Here is a 21,432-nt window from a genome sequence, read left to right as displayed (position 1 = left end):
CAACTAAGGGAGATCCTGCATCGTCTAAAAAGTGATTGTCTGGCAAGTCCAGACCGCCTCATCATTACGATAAGGCAATTGGCTCAGTTCAAGATTAAAAGCATAATATAAACTATAAACCAGTGACATCTTCTAGATCGCATTCTAGATTCATACAAAGAAAATGAGTGAAGGTCTGAAAAGAAAAGAAATCCGCAAAGTCTATATGCTATCCTTGGTCGATGAGATTCAGCCCATCAATGTCTCATATCCGTTGTCCATCATAACATCCATCCAGTACGTATCCTTCTTATCCTCGTCCATGCAAGCCCACGTCTTTTTGACCAACATCAGCATTCGCCGAATCGGCTTGGCGGCCAAGATATTTTCAAAAGCGGAAAGACGGGCAAGAACTATCTTTCTTGCTTGAAGGACTTCCAATCCGTTCAATGGCACCCTGAACCGTGGACTGGCTGCTACGCTCGCCACGGGAGATCGTTGCAGATTTGAAATCGAGCAGTACGAGCGACACATCGAGAGCTCACTACAGATACTCACAAACAACAACGGTTGGATAGACCTGCTTCGAGATGTCGTAGGAATATCTTTGACCAAGTCTAGCACATGGAGAGCTAGACAGGTCAACCACGTATCTGCAAAAGCCCTCTCATCCGAATAAGAACCTGATGAATCAGGTGAGCCCGTCATAAAGTGCGCTGATTGTGCATACGGTAACAAAAGATCCGGGAAGTTTCGGTACAACTGAAGTAGTCCCGTGCATCGATAAGCTTCGGCAATATTGACTAAATGAATGGCTGGGGTCAAGTCGTCACCAGCATCGACAATATCGCCTTCTTGGGGTAGCTCAATTGCACAAAGCTCCGCATGCAGATGTTCCGAAGCTAAAATTGCATCCTGAGCCTGTTGAATGTCGTCCTTGGAAACAAAACGTCGGGTGCGTAGTCGCTTTCGTTCTTTTCGTACAAGGCTACCCACACTGGCAACTAACTCCTGCACTTCAATACCGATACCTGTCTGAGGATGAGGCATGCGAGGTTCGTGCATATCAAGAGAGTCCGGTGGAACTGGCTGCGGTGCAGCACTCCTTGTGTTTGGGTCCAAATCTGTTACAAAAGAAAGCAGCATTTTCCAATACACCAGCGAGTTGTAGAAGAAAAACTCCTTCTTCTTGTCAGCCAACGCAAGCGGATCTCCGCGCGCTTCGGCAGATATAACCTTTCGAGCAAGGACATCAAATTGAGGCTGGCCGAGACTATCCGGATCATGCCATGAAAGACTCATTCCCAACATGACCAACGCCAACAGAGACGACGTTTCTAATTCGGCAATCTTGGCTTCCCTGGACAAGCATATCATGGCTTGGTCTCTTAGTCGATGGCCAACCGACGCAAAGGTAGGCGAAACTTCTGATAGGCATGCGGCAGCCATACTCTGCGTAATGTAGTAGAGAGACTGTGATCCGGACCACATGTTTGAGATGGTGGTTCGATAAGGGTTCATCGGGCTGTCGTAACAGGACATCATTCCGCATACTTCCTTAAAGTAGTATTCGACAAGTACAGAGGAATGGTCTTGGAGAGCTTGAGCTAACGGCATTTCGACGACTTGCTCAGAAGCCTGGTTTGAGGGTTCTACTCTTGTCAAGGCCTGTGAGTATACCTGTGGCGGTTCCATTGTGGTAGTTGACCAGAGCCTGTCGTCAGTTTGCTCTGGGGAAACATTATCTGGCGTTTGTCTGAGCGATTGGTCCGGATATAGATGTAACATATCATCGGTGAATTGCATCAAAGGCATTGAACCATCCAAGGGTTCCTGCCCTTGAGGCTCGATACATCCCGCGTCGATGACATTAGAGAGATGATCTAAAAGTCCTTGATCATAATAACTATTGACAAACTGTCCCGAGTGTTGAGGTTGAGGTTGAGGTTGTGTTTGGGGTTGAGGCGGAGGCGGGTGCGGGGGTTGTTGCTGGCGTTGTAATGGTGGAGGTTGATAAGACGCATATATTGGACTTGGTAGAGGTTGCTGAGGGGGTAAGGCGGCGGCATCATCAGCAGTAGCATCGGCAGGCGTCTCAGGAGGATCCTTTGGCGGAGACTTTGATCCGCCTTTCCAGCGCAGAGGCTTTTGATAACCTGGACATGGAATACCTAGTCTAACACATCGGGAACAAGCGGGCTTGGATTCGTCACATTTGAGCTAGATAAGCGGTCAGAAAGGGGGAGGGGTAGGGTCACGGGTGAGGCAAAGACAATGGCTTACCCTCTTAGACTTACACACAGCGCAACCCGTGCGTGATCTAGTGATATTCATGCGCGCCGCTGAATGTGTAGAGTTAGTTGAGAGCATCATGACCCCGTTTGGTGGTATCCGTCCGTGTTGATGAGTGGAGATTTCAAGGTGCGGGATAGTCGGGGGTGGAGAATGGAGAAGAAAGATAGAGCCTCGACAATCACGTGATTCTTTAGCGTAAAGCCATCGCCTATCCTTATTGGATCTTTGCTATATCATTCCGTTGATTGCATTGCCGAGGAGCATGTCTCTCTACTAAGTTGACTCTATTCAAGATACCATCTTGTGGTGTTGTAAATATCTAGATTCAACCTATGTACTCTCTCAAACACTATACAAATGCACAAGTACCTTAAACCAATGCGGAACTACTTAGCTTTGTACTACATCTCCACCTATAGTATATATTGCCACCTCCTCAGCCGTTCCGAGGTTGCCAAAATTGATTGACCATGGCGGAAATACGAAAGGAATGACAGGAAATGCATATCTCAACATGCGTGTCATTTAACTTCCATTCTGAGACATGAGGTATAATCTTTCGCCATATTCCCCAGGAAATGGTTTATCTCCACCAACCCCATTCCCAACTTGGCATCAATAAGCTAAGGATATCAATACTACAAACGGAAGTTGTTTGCACAGGAATCATGGCTATTGTTCTCTCTATCCATGGGTCCTATTACTCCCAGCTATCTAAGCTATCTGTACCAAGAACGCCAGGTCAATGCTCCCTTTGTTTTGCAGCTGTCAATATCAAAGCTAATCAAGATGGCGTCGATAACACCAAGTCCTTCCTTCAATGTGGCTCTTGTGCAGATGAAGCCAAAGGTAAGTCATCGCAACAATATCGATGACGCTTGGAAAGTACTGACGTCCAGAAAGCCCCTCGATGCTGAACATAACTTTGCACATGCGGCCGAGCAAATACGACTCGCAGCGGTTCGGGGTGCGTCCCTAGCAGTCCTGCCAGAATACCACCTCACAGGTTGGGTGCCAGAAGAACCATCTTTTGCCCTCTCGCCTGAAGATGCACAAAAATATCGAGAGAAATACCAGGCATTAGCAGCAGAGCTTCACATCAACATCTGCGCTGGAACCTTTGTTACCCAGACTTCCAACCTTGGCGATATAGCCAATCTTGATGCCAAGCCTACGCTGCTGAACAGTTCAGACTTTATCGATCATAATGGCAACCTCCTTGGCACTTACACCAAGACCAACCTCTGGATTCCAGAGCGCCTTACGTTAACTTCTTTTGTTGATCATGCTCGCAACACATCCAAAAACGAATTGGGAGCCCCCAACCCTCACCAAGTCATCGACACCCCTCTCGGTCGAGTTGGCATACTTGTGTGCTGGGACCTTGCCTTCCCCGAAGCCTTCCGACAACTGGTCCTCGCCGGAGCCAAGATAATAATCATCCCTTCATACTGGACATCAGGGGATATGTCAGAAGAGGGCCTCGCATATAATGCCAACTGCGAAAAGATGTTTATACAGTCTGCACTGGTGACTCGAGCCTTCGAAAACACTGCCGCGGTTATATACTGCAACGTTGGCGGACCAGCGGAAGAAGGCTTCTTTGGCTGTAGTCAAGTCACGTTGCCTATTGTTGGGACTGTTCCTGGGAGCTTTACTGATGGCGAGGAGGCAATGCGTATCCTGAACGTCGATATGCAGACTGTGGACATTGCGGAGCGCAATTACCAGATTAGGCAAGATTTAGCGAGGGAGGATTGGCATTATGGATATGACAGGAGCACAACAGCAAAGCTGTAAGTTATTGCGCGCATCTTCTTTTATATCACATCATGAATGAATATCCGAGTACCGTTCCAAGTCATCGTCGTTTGTTGTATACGAAAACTACAACATAATCCAATATCTTCATGCCACAACCGAGTTACTATAAGATCATGTGAAGACTTGGTATTATTGATGATGCGAACTATATACTAGCACCAACCCTGACCTAGGCAACATTGGTCGTTACATTCACTGACACATTTGCAGTCCCTGAACCACAGTTGACGTTGAATAATTAAACAGGAACTTGAAAGATAGCCTTTACTTAATTACAATAATGCAAATACCCAATAATCTCATAAATATCATTCAACAATAACACCCGCTCGCTTGCCCGTGATCAAACTTCTGTGTTGGTCAGATTATGACTCCTCTTGCTTGGGATGTGCGCTAGACACAACCTCTTTCTCCGTTCTCTGTGGCTCTGGTGTATCAACCACGGGCAATTCTTCCCCCAAGATGAACTCAAGCTTGGGTCCTTCATAGGTTTTTCTCTTCATGAACCACAATCCTGTGACGAAAATTATGAAGATGCCCAAAACGGCCGTGACGTAGTCTAAAACATGTTAGCATATCGATCAAGTATGTTCAAGCTCAGAAACTTACTCATAGTTGATAGGTTGATAGGAATCGCAGGTGGGAAGCAGAAGAACTGCAGAAAGGTTTAGTATAACTCCACAAGGTAGTTTACGCTTTGAAGGCCAGAACTTACAACAGATGTGACAAGGACAAAAATGACTGCAATGTAGTTCACTGTATATCCAAACGCATGCCCGAGAGAAAACTCAGGAGGCTCTGCGAGAACAAGTTGTCGGCCTCGGATAAGGAGAATGAGAACTGGTGCAGCGTATGAGAGGTTGAGGAAAAGCGTGCAGCTAGCGATGTACGCGTTGAAGGCAACCTCCGGACCTTTAATATGTCAGAGTGGACTTTGTAACATTGGCAATGAAGATGCTTACCTAGATACAATAATCCAAAGAGAAGGTTGAAGACAGCTTGCACCAAGATGGCGCGAACAGGAACATTAAGCTTGGGGTGAAGATGCGAGAGGCTATTTTTGTTAATAACACAGCATATTTGTGGATTGGTTAAGGAATTCTTACTATTTGGAAAATGGTGTTCCATTATCTCGTGCCATGGACCAGAGAAGACGACTCCCAGAAGTCACACAGCCATTTGCTCCATTAACGAAACACAGAGCAACAGCAACACTCAAAACTGTAGCGGCAACCTGACTGCCAGTTGCTTGAAAGATCATCTCGGTAAGAGGGCTCTGAGTGGGTGATGCGAGAAGAAGATCGAGATCGACAAAGCAAAAGAGCATGACCAAGATGAACACAATACCACTGGAAATATTTAGCACATTTTCTACAATTTTGAGGGGAAAGTCTTACGTTACACCACCGACTAGGACAGCAGCTACCATGGCTTGGGGTGCATCTTTGGATGGTCGAGGCATTTCTTCAGTCATGTGTGCCACAGCATCAAAACTACAATCGTTAACAATTTGCCACTTGACAGTGAAGGGGAACTCACCCAATCATACTCAGAGCTGACTGGAGTAGTCCAAGCATCCAAGCTGTACCATCGCTCCATCCAGTTGTGTTGGAGAAGTTGGTAAAGACGAACTTGGCATCGGTTTTGGGAGACGTGGAAAGAAGTACAATGCTGATAACCACAACACTGGTCAAGGACCAATACACTGCAAAAAACTTAGTATCTGGATTTTTGGATCATACACGCAGGACGTACAGGCACCCTCATTCCAACGGTTCAGAATTGGATAGGCAAAAATGTTCAGGAAAACGCCGACAATTGATACTGCTACAAACATCAAATATGTGCCCCATTGCGTGATCTCGTAGGTACCGCCAGAGCCAGCTACTGCTGCGGCGGCAAGGAAACGTGCTAATTTATTGTAAGCGATTTGATAGAGATTTAGCGAAATAAAAAGGGGGTAAGGTACCTCCAAAGTAAGCAGCGGTTGTGTTGAGGGTCAACCATCCAGCGATGTTAATCCATCCAACGATGAAACTCTGTCGCGCGTCAATAAGAAATTAATTGAATTGGTGATGGTGTTTTTACCATGAGGTTCTTCCATTTTTTGGTTGACAGGGCAAAGGAGTAGTGGTATTGCCCTCCTGCTGTAGGATACAGGGATGCTAGCTCTCCGACACTGGCGCTCAAACAGATATTGCAGATAACGCAAAAAATGAAGCCGTAAACAAAACTGACAGAGCCACCAGATGGCATAACAAGTCCTAGCGATCCTGCGAGAGAGATCCAGGTGCTGTTGGTTGTGAGTGTGGGTAGGTCGGATGTGGTGAGATGCATGTCTTACTTGAGAATTGCAAAAGCCATGCCAATCATGGTAATCTTTGAGAACCTCTTTTGGAGGCGACCCTCGTGGGCCTGATTCTCTGACGCCGCCATGCTTGCGATGACTTACAATGGGTTGATTGATTTTGAACAAAGTCTTGGCTCCGAACCACGCCGCGACAAAGAGGAATAAAGACGCGACTAGTTATAAAGTCTTCTGTCCTTGTCCCTTATCTCAGAATCGATGGGATAGGATACGAAGTTGATGTCACCTTACTCGCGTCCTGCATGGATCCCATGGCCAATCGGGGGTGGACCGACCGGTCTCTCCGCGTTGCGGGGGAAATGGAGTCCAGAAGACAAGACTAGACCAAGGCCGGCAAAAATAAGCTTAGGAATTCCATCTGTCCGGGCCTAGATGAGCTGTTCTTCGGCAGATAATGAAGTGATACATACATGTTGCATGCAGGTGATAAGTTGATAACAGACCGAATCCCTGCTTTCAGTGTATCTTGTACAATTATGGCAACTGGACGGAGACAAGAGGGTTCAATACTTTAACCATTTAATAAGACTGATTAAGAGGGGACGTAATTTTAATCATGTCAACAATAACCAAGCTAAGCCACTTCAGCCTTGCCGGCAGGTTTCACCCAGCTCCGTTCCTGTCCGGAGCTCCAGGGTATGTTCCGCGAGGAATGTTGGCTGGGACAACATGTTGGTCCGTTCGAGAATACCATCCTGAGGAAACCTTATTCTTTGCACACAGACAGTCCTGCAAGCGAATGGAACAAAGGCATTACGATCCATGATAAGCCTGAAACGAACATGCAGCACGTATGGCTGAGACATGGTCAGTCGTGCAAGCCAAATGATATATCACTTTGGTTAAAAGGAGCATCTTATCAGACTTAAAACCCTTTTTCTTCTTTAGAGACTCGGTTCACGGCAACGCGTGCCCTGACAAGCCTGGCATATTATGCCAAAATTACCCCTGACTTGTAATATCAGCTATTCAAAGCCTTGCATTAGCTCACCCTAGAAGCATCATAGAATATTATATCCGGATTTGACAAGCTATAAATAGTGTTTGCATCCAACAAAACTCAAAAATGTATCCCTATCTGATGAGTTAGATCACATGCTTTTTTCAGTGTACAAATTGACCTGGAATGTACCATGGTCTCTCTTGCAGCCAAGTAACATAAGGCTTTACGCAATGCTTGGTAATTCGATCAAGCAGTCACACCATATGTGTTTATATTGACAGAAAGGTGTTAATTATGAGATAGTTCGTTGTTACTATGTGTTCAGTTTCGATATGCGCTAAGACGAATTAACTTTACAGTTCAAAACGTATATCGAAAAAGTTTCAGCACATGCTAATTAACAGAATATGTATATAATTATACTCTTACTAAATTGATGAGAGAATGACAAGATCAATTTTGATATACCGTAAGTCGTCAAGGGATTATTATACTAAAAACCATATACATGCTTTTAGGTCAAAAGAACTCCTCTTTGCGTAAGGAAGCATGGCACATATCCGGATGTTATATACAATTTCGCCCCAATAAATTCAAATTCATCGATACAAGTGAAAAGAAACAAAGAATTATCGCATTGGTCAATGACCTGCCCTGGAAATTTTAACAGTGGTCATGGTGGTTTTCGTAATGCCGCCTGCGCACTCGTCGTCACTCGATTGTACGTCAATATTACCGAGGACGGTCGCCTGGTTGGTAAACCCATGAGGGCTTGCTATCCTGTCCCGAAGCTCATAATCAATGTTGATACCTTCTTGACTGCTCGTCTCATCATTCTTTTTGTTACCACTCGACAAAGTATGCCAGTTCTTTGCGCTAATCCCCGTCGCGCTTCGCAGTGTTCCGCGACCATAGCCAGTGTTGCCAGTAGTCGGAGTCTTCTTGGAGCCCTTGCCATAGTATGTGCCGAGGAAGCGGCGGAACAGTGGCTTGAGACAGGGCAGACTGCCACCAATGACACCAACGTTTAGCTCGACAACGGTCCAAATGCTAATGTTGCGGGAGTCCCAGAGCCAGTCACCGACTTTGCCGTAGTTGGTAACATAACCGACTTTTACAATGGCGGCAGCGCAGGCAAAGACACCGAGGCTAAGAATGGCAAGGAGTGTCACTCGTGTGCGGAAGTGGACGTTTAGATTCCATAGCATGGGCGTAGGAATAATGACGGCGAAGAAAAGATCGGTCAAGATATTCAGAGCCGCGTTTGTATATGATAGGCTTTGAAGAGTGCGCTGGTCCCAGCATTGCATGGGGACCAAAGGATCCCAGAGGGCACGAAGATCCTTGCACTGGAGTACTACGGTCTTTTGAATGTCAGTATGTTGTGTCTTGTGGCTGAGGATTGCAACTTACAAAGAAGCATCCAATGGTATAGATTGACATGAAGATCATGATACCACAAATAAGCCATCGGTAGAATTTGGTAGAGGCAATTCGTAATAGAGCAAATCCGACGGATAGCTTGACGACGCAGATAGCAATAAGAAAAATGGGTTGACTGATAAAGTTGAGCTTCATTCCTTTCTGAAACACAGCTGGATCAACATCGCCGATATGTTGCCCAGCGCCATAAACCACCGAGGCAATGATGACGCCCTCTCCGGCCCAATTGAGGGCCATAGTTAATATCATAAATGCATCCTTTCAAAATGTCAGTGTTGGTCCGGACTGCAGGTGATTGTCAAGTAGATGACCGTCAGAGGGTCAAGGAAGACAAAAAGTAATGAAGAAAAAGCAAGTAGAAGGTAATGTTGAAATCAACTTACATCCCATCCAGTACCACGAATGATAAACACTCGCACATACAAACGAGCAAGTACAACGATCGTGGCCAAAGTAACAATAGAAACAGTAGAACCAAGAATAGTAGCAGACGCGTTCTCTTCAGGATTTGAGGGCAAGTTGGCTGGATCCATGATGAATCGACGGAAAAGCAAAGATGCACAAGAGACCCCAGAATATGGAAAAGATAGAGCACCAAGGCAGGGGAAGCAGGGCACATAATAAGAGAAAATAGATGCACAGAAGAGGGGGCAAAACGTGTCTGCCAAGGGGGTAGTTGCCTCTCACATAAAGAGCCTGGACACCACGTTTCTAACAGGGTTTCAGCATGAGCTAAAACATGCAAGTCCCACAGTCTATGAACGTAGATGAGTCCTTTTGATGATAGTAGAGATGCAGGTTCGGCGGGGTCTTCCGAAGTAGGAAGATTAACATCTAGCTACAAGGTATAACACAGTAAAGAAACTATTGTATCTGCAAGATATTTGACTCTAATCCACTGTCACTGCGGAAGTCTGTACGCCAAAGAGTTCGTATGGGGCATTGGATAATTTCCACATTTTCCAATCGGAGAATACTGCCAAACTGAAGTCGGATCACCTACCCAGTTGATGTAGAATTATCATAGTGGCGAGACATAACGACCGGCCTCCTAATATTAAGCGTCTTACACGCTGCGTTCCGTTTTATACCCCACGCCTGGAAGAAGATCCCTGGCAGCGGTAGATCCGGTACGCAACATAACCTGAGTGCTAGTTCCATCAGTTTGGCCAGGATTCGGCGATCACATGTTCCTGAAAGACGCCACTGTAGATGAAACGCCAAGATAATGTGGTCAAGTATTTCTAAATCCAGTTCACTACAGCCGAGACTAAAGATATGCACGACCAAAGCGTTTGCAGGATCCGCGGTGATTCTTCCCCGCCAGCAAATGGATTGACGCTTTCTGTACAAGTCTGCGAATGCAACTTCAACGGCTTTGCATAAGAAGGAGTATTCAACATGGAAGGTGCCATACATAGCACAGGGACATATTTCTGGGGTTGATAAAGTCAAGTCGCACATCAACTGGATACAGCCATGATTCGCCAGAGGGGCATCTACACGTCGATCAAGGAGTTCGGATGGATATATGATCAGAAAGTGGGTTTTATGTCTTTTGTATCCTATTCAATCTAGTCTTTTTAGTTAGATACTAGCCTTGAATTCTCCCGTCAATTATCTGTGAATTGAAAACACCAGACCCTCGGAACAGTTTTCATGTCTTCCACGCTGATACTACCGGGAATGGCACACTTTCTGTTAGTCTCGGATATATCCTCAGATATGGATACCTTTCTCCACTTGACGGGACAGTTCCGGATCTTCGCTCGGCCATCGTTTGTACTAATAAAAGCCCCGTTGATTGATATGGATATGGATAGAATGGTAGCTTCAGCTCAAGATCATGATTTTCAAAAAGGGGCTCACTTATCATACCATACCATCAACTGAATCTTATTCCCCTGAATTATTTATCGCAGCAAATGCGCCGCTGGTGTACATTTTACCTGCAGATAAACCCCTGTCACTATGCGAACGTCTCCTAGAACTCCCTGTTCATTCTACAGGATCACAATCCTAAATCGGATTAGATCTTGGCCCATTGAACCCCGCCTCGGTTCAACTGTATGTATGAGGCTTAGACGGTCTCGCGACTCCACACTCACCACGCTCTTCTGTCTCGACCCTAGCTTTTTGATCATTGGTCCGAGGTTAATTGCCGACAATTCAACTCAATCCTTGCCTTATAGTTGCCGTTGAATGGTTCTGCACGATACCCCAATTGTAAGGTACTTTGGCAGATTCTTTATCCATAATGGTCGTGAGGTCTGAAAGAGAGCCAAGATTACTCATTTCCTTGTCCTGCAGTTGGGGCCTGTTGGTCATGCAAGTCGACTTGACGAAAACCCTGGTTAAGGAGACTCACATGCAGTATATAGTTCAATCAGATTCTACTTGATCATCACTCATCACTCACAGGCTATTCAAGTCATAATCACCAAAGTTGAAGCCTGAGCAATCCCTGTCCCTCGTTTGTCTTCCCCTCGCTCTTTCATCATCATGCGTGCCGGATTCCTTTCCCTTGTGGCCCTCAACGCTGCCAGCGTTTTGGCTGCCCCCAAACCAACCACAATTGACGCCTCTGCTCCTGAGGTAACAAACATTGATGAGATCGCTGACCTTGCTGCCGCTGCCTACAAGACTGCCCAAGAGCTTGCTGGTGGCAAAACCAAGCGTGCCAACACTTGCGACTGGAGCAAGGTCCGCGTTCGACGGGAATGGTAAGTCTGAATGCTACTGCATGTTATGTAAAGTAAGTAAGATACTAACTACCGGCAGGAACACACTCTCCAAGAGTGATAAACAAGCTTACATCAAGGCTGTCAAGTGTCTTCAGTCCAAACCTGCCAAAGGCCCTGCAGAATTTGCCTCTGGAGCCAAGACACGCTTTGATGACTACGTTGCTTGGCATCTTAATCAAACAAATGTTATACATTATACAGGAAATTTCCTCTCGTATCATCGTTACTACACGTGGTTGTATGAGCAGGTCCTACGCGAAGAGTGTGCGTACGACGGAACTCAACCTGTAAGCTTACCCCAACAAGATGACGACAACTTACTTTGGTTACTAAAATGCTTTCAAAGTACTGGGACTGGTCACTCACTGCCATTACTGGCCTCAAGAAGTCTCCTATCTTTGATGGTAGTGACACATCCCTCTCTGGTGATGGCGAGAGCATCGGCAAGACCCCGGATATCGTTCTTGGAGCATCCAGTGGTCTGCCTCCCGTGTACCTCGAGACCGGCAATGGAGGTGGCTGTGTCACGTCAGGCCCCTTCAAGAGCATGAGTGTCAACCTTGGCCCTGCAGCCCTTGATCTACCTGGCGGTGAGGTCCAAGCAAATCCTAATCCCCTTGAATACAACCCTCGCTGCCTCAAGCGTGACTTGAGTGACTCAGTCAACAAACGCTTTGCAAACTCTACTTCTGTCCTGAACAATATTATCAAGCCCCAGAATGTCTTTGACTTCCAGATGCAGATGCAGGGTATCCCCGGCACTGGAGATATTGGTATCCATGGTGGTGGTCACTACGCTCTCGGTGGTGACCCTGGTCGGGATGTCTACACCTCCCCTGGTGATCCTGCTTTCTATCTTCACCATTCCATGATTGACCGTGTCTGGTGGATCTGGCAGATGCTTGACCCCAAGAACCGTATCAATGGAAAGGATGCCCTTGCAGGCACAAACACTTTCCTCAACATGCCTCCCAGCGCTGATACTACTTTTGATGACACTATCCATATGGCTTGGCTTGGACCTGATAAGCAGATCAAGGATCTTATGAGCACTCAATCTGGTCCCTTTTGCTATGTCTATCTATAGATTGGAATATTATTAGATAAGAGACGATTTCCTTTTTCTCGCGCTAGAACGCTTTAATTACATCACAATAATACAAGTCACGATTTTTACCTATGATCAATTTCGTCGTTGTCAAGGTGTTGTCATGTTATGGGATATAGATCCACAAATACCCGCGGGTAACTGTCTTCGCTTTCGCTTGAACCAGCGTAGGAGTAAATTGGCTCAACAACCTAAATCAAGTCACCAACACAAGCGTAACCCTGTAGTCACATCATGGTGGAGCGTTGAGGTTCGCCAAGGAAGGTTTCCCGGTCTAAGTCTATGGATGAGTGTTTCTACAGAGTGCGTGTCTACCGGCTTGATTTCCACTATAGGCTGCTCGACGTGCCACCTTGAAGAACCAGCTGCCTATATAAGTATCGGTTCCTGGCAAGATCTAAAGCAATCTCCCCTGGAACATGCAACGACATTCTCTACAACGTCGAGTTTTATTTGCTCCTCTACGGGCCGAGCCCTGATGCGACGATATTCCCCGCGGGAATGATGATCCCTGGCATTTTCTTTCTATCCAATGTTACCATAGCGGGGTGGCTTGAGAGACCTGGAACTATACCAAGACGTTTTATAATCGTTTGACCCTGGGGTTGAGTTTCTTGGCTTTGGAGGCGTTTCAAGGATATAACGATTTGAGTTCATTTGATTCGCTGGTATTCGATATATTATCAGGCAACACCTCACCAAGCCAGCCTAGAGATAACGAACAAACTTTTACCTTTTAGTGTAATCGTAAAAGCCTTGCCCACTCTTAATACCCAGGTTGCCTTCATCTAGGAACTTCTGCAGATATTCCCGGGGTTCACTCGGAATATTCCCCCTCGCATCAGCATAATGCTGCTCTATGTCCATAACAACGTCTAGACCGACCAAATCCATCTGTTCAAAGGGTCCTTTAGGTGTCTTTAGAACTCCTTTGAAGATACCATCGATTTCTTCAGGAGTTGCGACGCCTTCTGCTGCTGTGAGGAGAGCTTCTCTCTTGATAGCTGCCCATATTCTGACGAGAAGAATTATTAGTCATTGGAGCTGCTATGATCCGATACCCCAGGGACTTACCTGTTATAGATGTACCCCATCGATGGCTTCTTGACGTGAAAGGGAAAAAAGCCGTGGGCTTTGCATTGCTTCATCATTAGGTCAACATGCGAAGGATCTGTGGTTTCGTGACCCATGATCTCGATTTCTGAGCCGGTTAACACGATTTCGTTACCCCAGAGTTGATTACTTACCAGGTACTTCAGGTGGCCAATCTATAAATTTTAACATCAACAGCAGCTCCCTGAAAAAGCATTTGTCTTCACTTACAAGAGTGAGTGCTCAGGACCCGGCTCTCATGCTTCAAGTTAAGACCCTTCAAGATCTCGGAACAGGAGTAACTGCTAGAGTTTGAAGCAATAATCGTCTGTTTCGGGGCGATGGAATCTAGCTCAGATATGACCTTTTGCTTGAGGTCAAGTCGCTCAGGAACACACTGAAAAATCAGCACGTCTTCGATTCGGATAGAGAAACTCATTTACCTCTACCACTAACCATGCGGCTTGAAGAGCCTCAGATAGTGTTTCTCTTGAATGGGTAATTATCTTTCCCCATGAAGCGTTTTCTTTGTTAGAACTCCTTCGAAATTCGTCAATAGCCTCAAGGCTGGCCTGGAGCTGAGCCTCTTGGTTGTCGACCAGATGGACATCATTGCCTGTGCTTGACCACTGGAAAGACAGCGTGTCAGCTCTCAAACTGGGAATATGAGCCGTTTCAATTTTGCATCTTGCTTTCAAGTACTGACCATAAAAGCAAGGCGTCGTCCTTGTGTCCCAGCACCGATAATGGTGACGTGTTTCCGAGTAAGTACCATCGTATCGAGTTGTGCTTATGCTGAGATGCAAAGATTTCTTTCGTCGAAGAAGGTGAAGTATTTACGCGTGAAGAGATACCCTGAACAAAGAAGCCGAAAACATCGTCATTTCGGATCCGATTGACGCTGTGGCAAATAGGCCCACTTTATTTTCTTCTCAAAGTTGCCTATAGTCGGATCCGACGATAGAAGTAAAACAGGATAATCGTACCCGAAGAATCAGCTGTGATGTCGGTGGCTGACTCGCTTCTGTTAGAGTTATTTTTGCCCTTCCGCCGTGCGGAATCTGTCCTGGGCTAGTAAGAACCTCGTTTCTCGTTTCTACTTAACAACAGAGCGAAATGACAAGCCCATTCCCATGTTAGCTATTTTCCATGTTCTGAATCTACTAGACTTCGAGTCCTGCTTCCGCCCTGGCAAGCCGTCGCTTGAGAATAAATATTTTATTTCACTAGCGCAGAAGTCGAAAGAACGTGATATCGCTGGATGAGTTTGATCAGCTAACTAGACTATGGCATTCAATTATGGACCATATTGGCTGAAACTTGTATCATGTAAGAATAAGACTGCTTTATGGTCTTTACCTTTTGTGACAAAGCTGCACGCCGAAAAAGCCATTATGCTTTAAAGCCAAACCCATCAAATATTGGCTGAAACCGTTGAAAACTTTGCCATTGCAGCTTGAACAGATCTCGAGCTTTGTGGTAAGTAAGTTAAAGTTTGTTGCAATGTAGAAAGTAAACTCTGATATGTTTCTTCCGTGATCTTGCCTACTCCAAAATCACGATCAATTGCCTTTCGTAATAGCTGCACCCCGGCAACTGCATGATGCGGATAGGGATCAATAGACACAATCGGGATTGTAAATACTGATCTCCCTCCATTTTGGGAATCGTCGAGGGGCCTTTTCAGTGTAAAGGTATTATGAAGGCCAAACGCCAGTGTGTTCATGACTGTGTTCTCGGCATCGATGCTTATGTCCGTAATATCCTGCAATAGATCCTGACGATCGGTGGCTTCGATGATGTCGACTAGCATTAATATGCTGAGGTGGTAATGAAGCATGAGAGAAACTATTTTATCAGTCAGTGTGGCGTCTTCCATCAGACCTATACTGTACCTACACCAACGCAGTTTGGTCTTTTGACCAAGAAACGGCATTCTCTTGTGGCACTCGTCTAAAAGTGGACGGTAGATGATACCAAACTGCTTTATGGAATCCACCACAGCGAAATAGGCCTTTCGTACCTCGGGCTCCTCGTGGCCATCACGCAGCGCTTCCTTGAATATCGCAGTCAACTTCCATCCGAGAAGCTTCCAGGAGGCACCAGCGGCAATTATCTGATTCGCCCTCTCATCTGACATGTCGGAGCTTGCTTGCCTCCACTGACGGGCATTTTCATCGAACATCTTGGCACAAGTCCTGACCAGACGCCAAGGGAGCTCGGACTCGAATCCGAATATGTTTGAAGACAACAAAGATCGGCAGTTCAGAGTGAGGGACGCCGAGGTATCGAATGTTAGGGCGGCCCAGTATACGGTGCTTTCAGCGTTGATGAAGCCAGAGGATTCGATTGATTCGGGTGTTGTGACGATAGTTTCCGATCTTAGTGAAGGGGAGACTTTGGAGCCACTGAATTGAAGGTTTCTTTGACGGGCTCGCAAAGTTTGAATTTGTTGCAAGGCAGCATGAACGCAAGCTTGGCCGGATATGCCGTCTGTCTCTTCTACCTCCGAGATACCTTCGGGTATTGGTGTCAAAGCAAATAGAAGCAATGATAACATCGATCTGTAGGACGGTCGGTTAATGACGCGCAGCATGTCTCTTCGGGCATGTCTCCAAAGCAACTGTACGATGTGACAGTGATTCTCGTAAGGTTCTGCTTCAGAGGCCACGGGAAGCCAACGCGCAGCAAAAGCAGAAATGGTGCTTTGCAGAGACTGTTCAGCATCCTCACCTCGACCAGCTAGTTGACTGTTACCCGAGTCCACTATGCACCCATCGAGATGGCGACAAAGATCAGATATACTGACGTATTTGTCGGCTAGGTTATGTCCAAACCTTCAAAATGTCAGTGTTGACTTGAAAGAGAATCATTTGATACGTACAAGAACGGACAGCTATAGCTACCCATCCAGGAACCAAATATAACCTCAAACCCTTCTCTGTACAGGGTATCGAGCCATCGTGTATCCAGTGCCTCCATACTGGAATTATCCACATGGCCCCTAGGCGGGCTTGTGTACCATGATGGTGGCACTGACTCTAGGGGGCCCGCCGAAACGGTTGAACTGTCGCCAGAGATAGCGATGTCTGCTTCAAAAGTAGAAACACCATCCAAGGTCGGCCGTCGAGAAGTCTCTGTACCATGGCTGGCTTGTGTTGAGGATGTATCACTTATTGGTCGCGAGGTTGTCCTTCGACTTCGACGGGACTTCCCCTTTGCACTCGAAGAAGTATTTGATCTGGCATTTTCAAGCCACTATACGATTGAAAATCCATTAGCCCATGATGCTGTATAATACTGGATTACTATACCTGAAAAGTACACGTTTGGTTCCGGTTCCGACATCGTGTACATGGCGAAGAAGGGTCTCCAGGTGGATTGTCGGGGTTCCTTTGAGCGTCACACGCTACACGAGATCGGCGGCATTCATCGCAACTGGAGAATTGAGTGCGACGAGTCACAAGGCGAGTTGGCATGATTGGATCGCTATAGTGGAGGTCTTTTCATCTCGAATTAGGCAAGGATGAATTGTAGGTGATGAGTAGAATCGGATCCGGAAGATGATTATTAGGAAAAGAAACAGAGAACTGGGGCTGGCATTTTGAGATGCGGGGTAACGTTAGTGCATGCTGATCACCAAGTTCACTAAATCTGGGGTATCGTCACTGTGCTTCAGTTGACCGAGGGTTTAACAATCTTAAACTTGGCCTGAGCAAATGACAAGCGATACCAGTTTGGCGGTAGCCGCAAGTTGTTGGCAAGGTTAATCTTGGACAAGCACTTGCATCGAATGGAATGGCCGCCGCCACTTTTAGTTTGCAATTGTAATATGCTGGTTGGGGTCATCGGAACCGAAGCACCACTACAGTTAAACTTGGCGAGAATCACGACAACATGACTCAACTCATGCAACTCAATGACAACGGCATCGGAACCGATCCCTACCGCTACCCTTTCGGTCCTCTTTTATTCTGTGTCCAGCCAATTCCGCCTTCCCTTGTTGCAGTTTCGTTTACGCCGTCTCCATCTGCCGCTTGCTCCGTCCACAAGCCTCTTACGGCTGTGTCACTGCGTCTTTTGTGATCCTTGTTCTACGTTAAACATGAGATCTGCAATACAAATAGCTGGAGTTTGCGGGGAAATCATGGGGAAGACAAGGGGCAAGCTCCGACGTACTTAAAGACGTTGATCATCCACAATTCCACGTTTTTTGAACCTTCAGATCAAGCTTCAAACAGTTTCAATTCTCAACTGTTCCAACGATGGCACCTTATTCTACTCCCCCAAACGAAAAGGCTGAGGTCTTGGAGGCAGAGACAGCACCCAATCGACATCGTGATGCACAAGTTGGCCGCATTGATGCTATGGCCACAGCGCCCGGGGTAACACTCGAGTCTTTTTCTCACCTTGACGAGAAGAAGATTTTGCGCAAGGTAATTATATGTCACCGCCGCAGGCGAACCCAGCTAATTGCCATTAGATGGACATGCGCTTGATTCCCATGCTAGCACTTTTGTATCTCCTCTCGTTCCTCGACCGTACGTCATCACCGGCCCTACCCCAATACCAAGCTAACTTCGTTCTCAGGAGGAAACATCGGAAACGCGAAAATCGAAGGCCTCCAAGAGGATCTCAACATGACCCCCGATCAATACAACTGGTGTCTTACCGTCTTCTTCTTCACATACGCCGCCTTCGAAGTTCCATCCAATCTCCTCCTCAAAAAGCTCCGACCCAGCGTTTGGCTTCCCATTATCATGATTGCTTGGGGTATTGTGATGACGTTGATGGGTATTGTCCAGAATTACACTGGTCTTCTTGTCGCTCGCGTCTTTCTCGGCCTTACCGAGGCTGGTCTTTTCCCTGGCGTTGCGGTAAGTTTAACAAATTTTGACGTTTTCGGATTACTGATAAGATTTAGTACTACCTTACCATGTGGTACTGCCGACACGAAATACAATTCCGACAAGCCCTTTTCTTCTCGGCTGCTTCTATCGCCGGTGCCTTTAGCGGTCTTCTCGCCTTTGGAATTGCAAAGATGGATGGCGTTGGTGGTCTCGAAGGATGGCGCTGGATCTTCATTCTCGAAGGAATCGTCACTGTTATTGTTGCCATCTTTGCATTTTGGGCTCTTTACGATTTCCCTGAGACCGCATCATTCTTGACTGAAGAAGAGCGTGCCTTTGTTGTTTTCCGACTTAAGTATCAGGGTCAGCAAAAGGCGGCAGGTCAGAGCCAGTCTCGTGTTGCGCAGAGTGATGAGTTCAAATGGGCTTATGTTTGGGACGCATTCAAGGACTGGCAGATCTGGGTCAATATCTTTGTGTACTGGGGAGTGAGTCTAACTTTTACATGATGGACTTGAAGTTATACTAACAGGCTGGCAGATTGTTTGTCCACTCTACGGAATCAGCCTCTTCTTGCCCACCATTATTCGAAACCTCGGTTACAGTTCGAGTACTGCTCAGCTCATGACTGTGCCCATCTACATCACAGCAGCTATTCTCGCTGTAATTGTGGCATGGACTTCGGATCGAGTTGGAAAGAGAAGCCCATTTATAGTGGCATTCCTCTGTGTCATGATTGTTGGTTTCTCAATGTAAGTCATGACTTATTCTTGCACCATTCATTCAATTCTAACTTTTGTGCAGGTGTATTTCTACTCACAACCCAAAGGTGGTCTATGGTGGAGTTTTCATTGCAGCTTGCGCCATTTACCCAGCCTTCCCTGGAGTTATCACATGGCTGGCCAACAACCTGTCGGGAAGCTACAAGCGAAGTGTCGGTATGGCTATCCAGATCGGTGTTGGAAACCTTGGTGGTGTAAGTTATTGTTCTTCTCCGAGTCAATTTGACTTTTCTAATAATTCCAGGCCATGGCATCCAACTTTTACCGACAAAAAGATGGTCCTCGGTATATACTAGGCCATGCTTTGGAACTTGGCTTTATTGGCGCAGGAATTATCGCCGCTCTTATCTTGATCTTTAGCTACAGTCGCATCAACAAGAGCCGCGAAAGCAGAATGGCGGCCGGCGAGCACGAGACCATGTCGGAAGAAGAACTTTCAGCCAAGGGAGACAAGGCTGTGACCTGGCGATACATGCACTGAGTTTGGATATTAAAATGACTGTGGATATATAGTGTGAGAAGAATATGCTTCGTCCGCTTTTGATACATACTACAAGAAGCCGGTTGAAACTAACGTTTGCTTAATTTTGGCACAATTTCTATGAGAGACATCATACATCGTAATCTTCGCAGAGCCTCAATCTTGATATTAGGTGTTTGTACTGATGCGGATTTTGACTCGAGCGAACCATCCGCCTGCTGAGATTTTAAAAGAGTTTATCTGAATCATACGTTTAATCTTGGGATCTATCTTAAGACATGTGCCATTGTTCGTCTACACATCATCCTGTTTTGGCTTCGTTTATCGTCATGGTGATCAGTCGAAGAGCGCGCCCTTAAATAGACTCTAGCCCCACACAACCCCGCCTTCCATCAACTTCGGCCGGATTGTCTATCTAGTATTAGAGGTCATTAAAACTCAAACATCTTCCTTCAATTGCTTTGGAAATCTAGAAAAGATGTCACTATACGTTAGAGAACTCAACATCAACGACCTGGAGCGGTCACTGGTCGTCGAAACTGCTGCGTTCCCACCAGCTGAAGCAGCAACTCGCGAAAAGGTATGTAGATCCACACGAGGATGAAAAATAATCTCACAGTTGTTCATAGATCGAATACCGCTTGACAGTATGCCCTGAGCTATGTATGGGTTTGTTTCTACGCGCCGGGACCAGTCTGCCATCAACCATCCCTCAGGACATACCCTTCATTGAAGGACCTGGATCCGACGACGATGCGCTCCTAGCACATGTCATATCCACTAAATCCACCAACAAGCCCGTCCGAGACGAAGATATGGATTACCCCCGCAATTGGAAGTCCGACTCTCAGGGTGACTTCGACGTCGGCCACAAGAGAAACGGAAGAACAATTGCCCTTCACGCACTTGCTGTATCTCCCGACTACCAGAGGTCTGGTTTGGGAAAGGCTATTATGCGGGAATACATCGAACGAATGAAGAGGATAGATGCAGCAGACAGAATCTCAATCTTGACGTACGACCGGCTTGTGCCATATTATCAAAAGCTTGGGTTCGAGCACTATGGCAAAAGCGAGTCCGAGTATGCTGGCGTTGCCTGGCATGATCTAGTAAGCGAATCCTGCGTATTGGCAAACTGCCGTTCTAACTTTTTCGTAGTCCTACATTATCTCTGGTTCTTCATAGATAGGCTAGGAAACATGGAGGTTCAATCAACTTACCTACAGCCGTTGACGACACAACACATGAAGGGAGCAGTTGAGAAGCGTCGATGGTCACTCATGATTGAAGAACTATTGTTTCGGACAATTGTCAACAGGACAGCGAGATCGCATTCGAGCAATAGCACTGCCTAGTGGGTAGCAGAAAGTTGGCCTCTTGAGTCTTGGGGTGGGAAAATAAACAGCCTAAAAGACTGGTCTTGGTCGCATAAAGTGATCTACTAATTTCGTCTCCTATGCTTCGTGCTTGACTTGCACCCTAGTGCATAGAAGTCAACGTTAAATTAAGCGTAAAGTTCAAGA

At 46.3% G+C, this 21,432-nt stretch overlaps 9 protein-coding genes across 9 annotated transcripts; 4 read left to right on the top strand and 5 right to left on the bottom strand.

Annotated features, from left to right (window-relative positions):
• Positions 1–228: 228 nt before the first annotated feature.
• On the bottom strand, positions 229–2,352 carry FSST1_004864 (transcription factor domain-containing protein; the record flags this gene model as incomplete). Its single annotated transcript, XM_083231082.1, has 2 exons — positions 229–2,199; positions 2,263–2,352. 2 exons carry the CDS (start codon positions 2,350–2,352, stop codon positions 229–231), a joined length of 2,061 nt encoding a protein of 686 aa, XP_083088294.1.
• A 711-nt stretch (positions 2,353–3,063) lies between these two features.
• FSST1_004863 (carbon-nitrogen hydrolase) lies at positions 3,064–4,074 on the top strand (the record flags this gene model as incomplete). The annotated part of the gene is made up of 1 exon (XM_083231081.1): positions 3,064–4,074. One exon carries the CDS (start codon positions 3,064–3,066, stop codon positions 4,072–4,074), a length of 1,011 nt encoding a protein of 336 aa, XP_083088293.1.
• A 389-nt stretch (positions 4,075–4,463) lies between these two features.
• Positions 4,464–6,534, bottom strand: FSST1_004862 (amino acid permease-domain-containing protein; the record flags this gene model as incomplete). The annotated part of the gene is made up of 11 exons (XM_083231080.1): positions 4,464–4,657; positions 4,708–4,753; positions 4,814–5,010; positions 5,061–5,152; positions 5,205–5,447; positions 5,496–5,591; positions 5,638–5,803; positions 5,854–6,009; positions 6,068–6,137; positions 6,187–6,391; positions 6,443–6,534. The coding sequence occupies 11 exons, from the start codon at positions 6,532–6,534 to the stop codon at positions 4,464–4,466; spliced, it is 1,557 nt and encodes a 518-aa protein (XP_083088292.1).
• Positions 6,535–8,050: 1,516 nt separating this feature from the next.
• Positions 8,051–9,385, bottom strand: FSST1_004861 (uncharacterized protein; the record flags this gene model as incomplete). The annotated part of the gene is made up of 3 exons (XM_083231079.1): positions 8,051–8,773; positions 8,823–9,110; positions 9,236–9,385. 3 exons carry the CDS (start codon positions 9,383–9,385, stop codon positions 8,051–8,053), a joined length of 1,161 nt encoding a protein of 386 aa, XP_083088291.1.
• A 1,969-nt stretch (positions 9,386–11,354) lies between these two features.
• Positions 11,355–12,683, top strand: FSST1_004860 (tyrosinase family protein; the record flags this gene model as incomplete). The annotated part of the gene is made up of 3 exons (XM_083231077.1): positions 11,355–11,575; positions 11,634–11,883; positions 11,943–12,683. The coding sequence occupies 3 exons, from the start codon at positions 11,355–11,357 to the stop codon at positions 12,681–12,683; spliced, it is 1,212 nt and encodes a 403-aa protein (XP_083088290.1).
• A 750-nt stretch (positions 12,684–13,433) lies between these two features.
• Positions 13,434–14,571, bottom strand: FSST1_004859 (3-hydroxyacyl-CoA dehydrogenase family protein; the record flags this gene model as incomplete). Its single annotated transcript, XM_083231076.1, has 6 exons — positions 13,434–13,719; positions 13,779–13,905; positions 13,952–13,972; positions 14,028–14,193; positions 14,240–14,425; positions 14,503–14,571. 6 exons carry the CDS (start codon positions 14,569–14,571, stop codon positions 13,434–13,436), a joined length of 855 nt encoding a protein of 284 aa, XP_083088289.1.
• An 841-nt stretch (positions 14,572–15,412) lies between these two features.
• On the bottom strand, positions 15,413–17,275 carry FSST1_004858 (Zn(II)2Cys6 transcription factor domain-containing protein; the record flags this gene model as incomplete). Its single annotated transcript, XM_083231075.1, has 5 exons — positions 15,413–15,475; positions 15,526–15,644; positions 15,696–16,633; positions 16,681–17,054; positions 17,111–17,275. 5 exons carry the CDS (start codon positions 17,273–17,275, stop codon positions 15,413–15,415), a joined length of 1,659 nt encoding a protein of 552 aa, XP_083088288.1.
• A 786-nt stretch (positions 17,276–18,061) lies between these two features.
• FSST1_004857 (major facilitator superfamily domain-containing protein) lies at positions 18,062–19,909 on the top strand (the record flags this gene model as incomplete). The annotated part of the gene is made up of 7 exons (XM_083231074.1): positions 18,062–18,232; positions 18,280–18,337; positions 18,387–18,673; positions 18,721–19,134; positions 19,187–19,398; positions 19,451–19,622; positions 19,673–19,909. The coding sequence occupies 7 exons, from the start codon at positions 18,062–18,064 to the stop codon at positions 19,907–19,909; spliced, it is 1,551 nt and encodes a 516-aa protein (XP_083088287.1).
• Positions 19,910–20,387: 478 nt separating this feature from the next.
• Positions 20,388–21,094, top strand: FSST1_004856 (polyamine acetyltransferase; the record flags this gene model as incomplete). Its single annotated transcript, XM_083231073.1, has 3 exons — positions 20,388–20,489; positions 20,539–21,018; positions 21,068–21,094. 3 exons carry the CDS (start codon positions 20,388–20,390, stop codon positions 21,092–21,094), a joined length of 609 nt encoding a protein of 202 aa, XP_083088286.1.
• Positions 21,095–21,432: the final 338 nt, after the last annotated feature.

Source organism: Fusarium sambucinum, chromosome I, assembly GCF_050947815.1.
Source record: "Fusarium sambucinum isolate potato_lamoka chromosome I, whole genome shotgun sequence".
NCBI classification, from domain to species: domain Eukaryota; kingdom Fungi; phylum Ascomycota; class Sordariomycetes; order Hypocreales; family Nectriaceae; genus Fusarium; species Fusarium sambucinum.
Note: the sequence above shows the minus strand (reverse complement) of the source record. Positions and strands in the feature narration are given on the sequence as shown.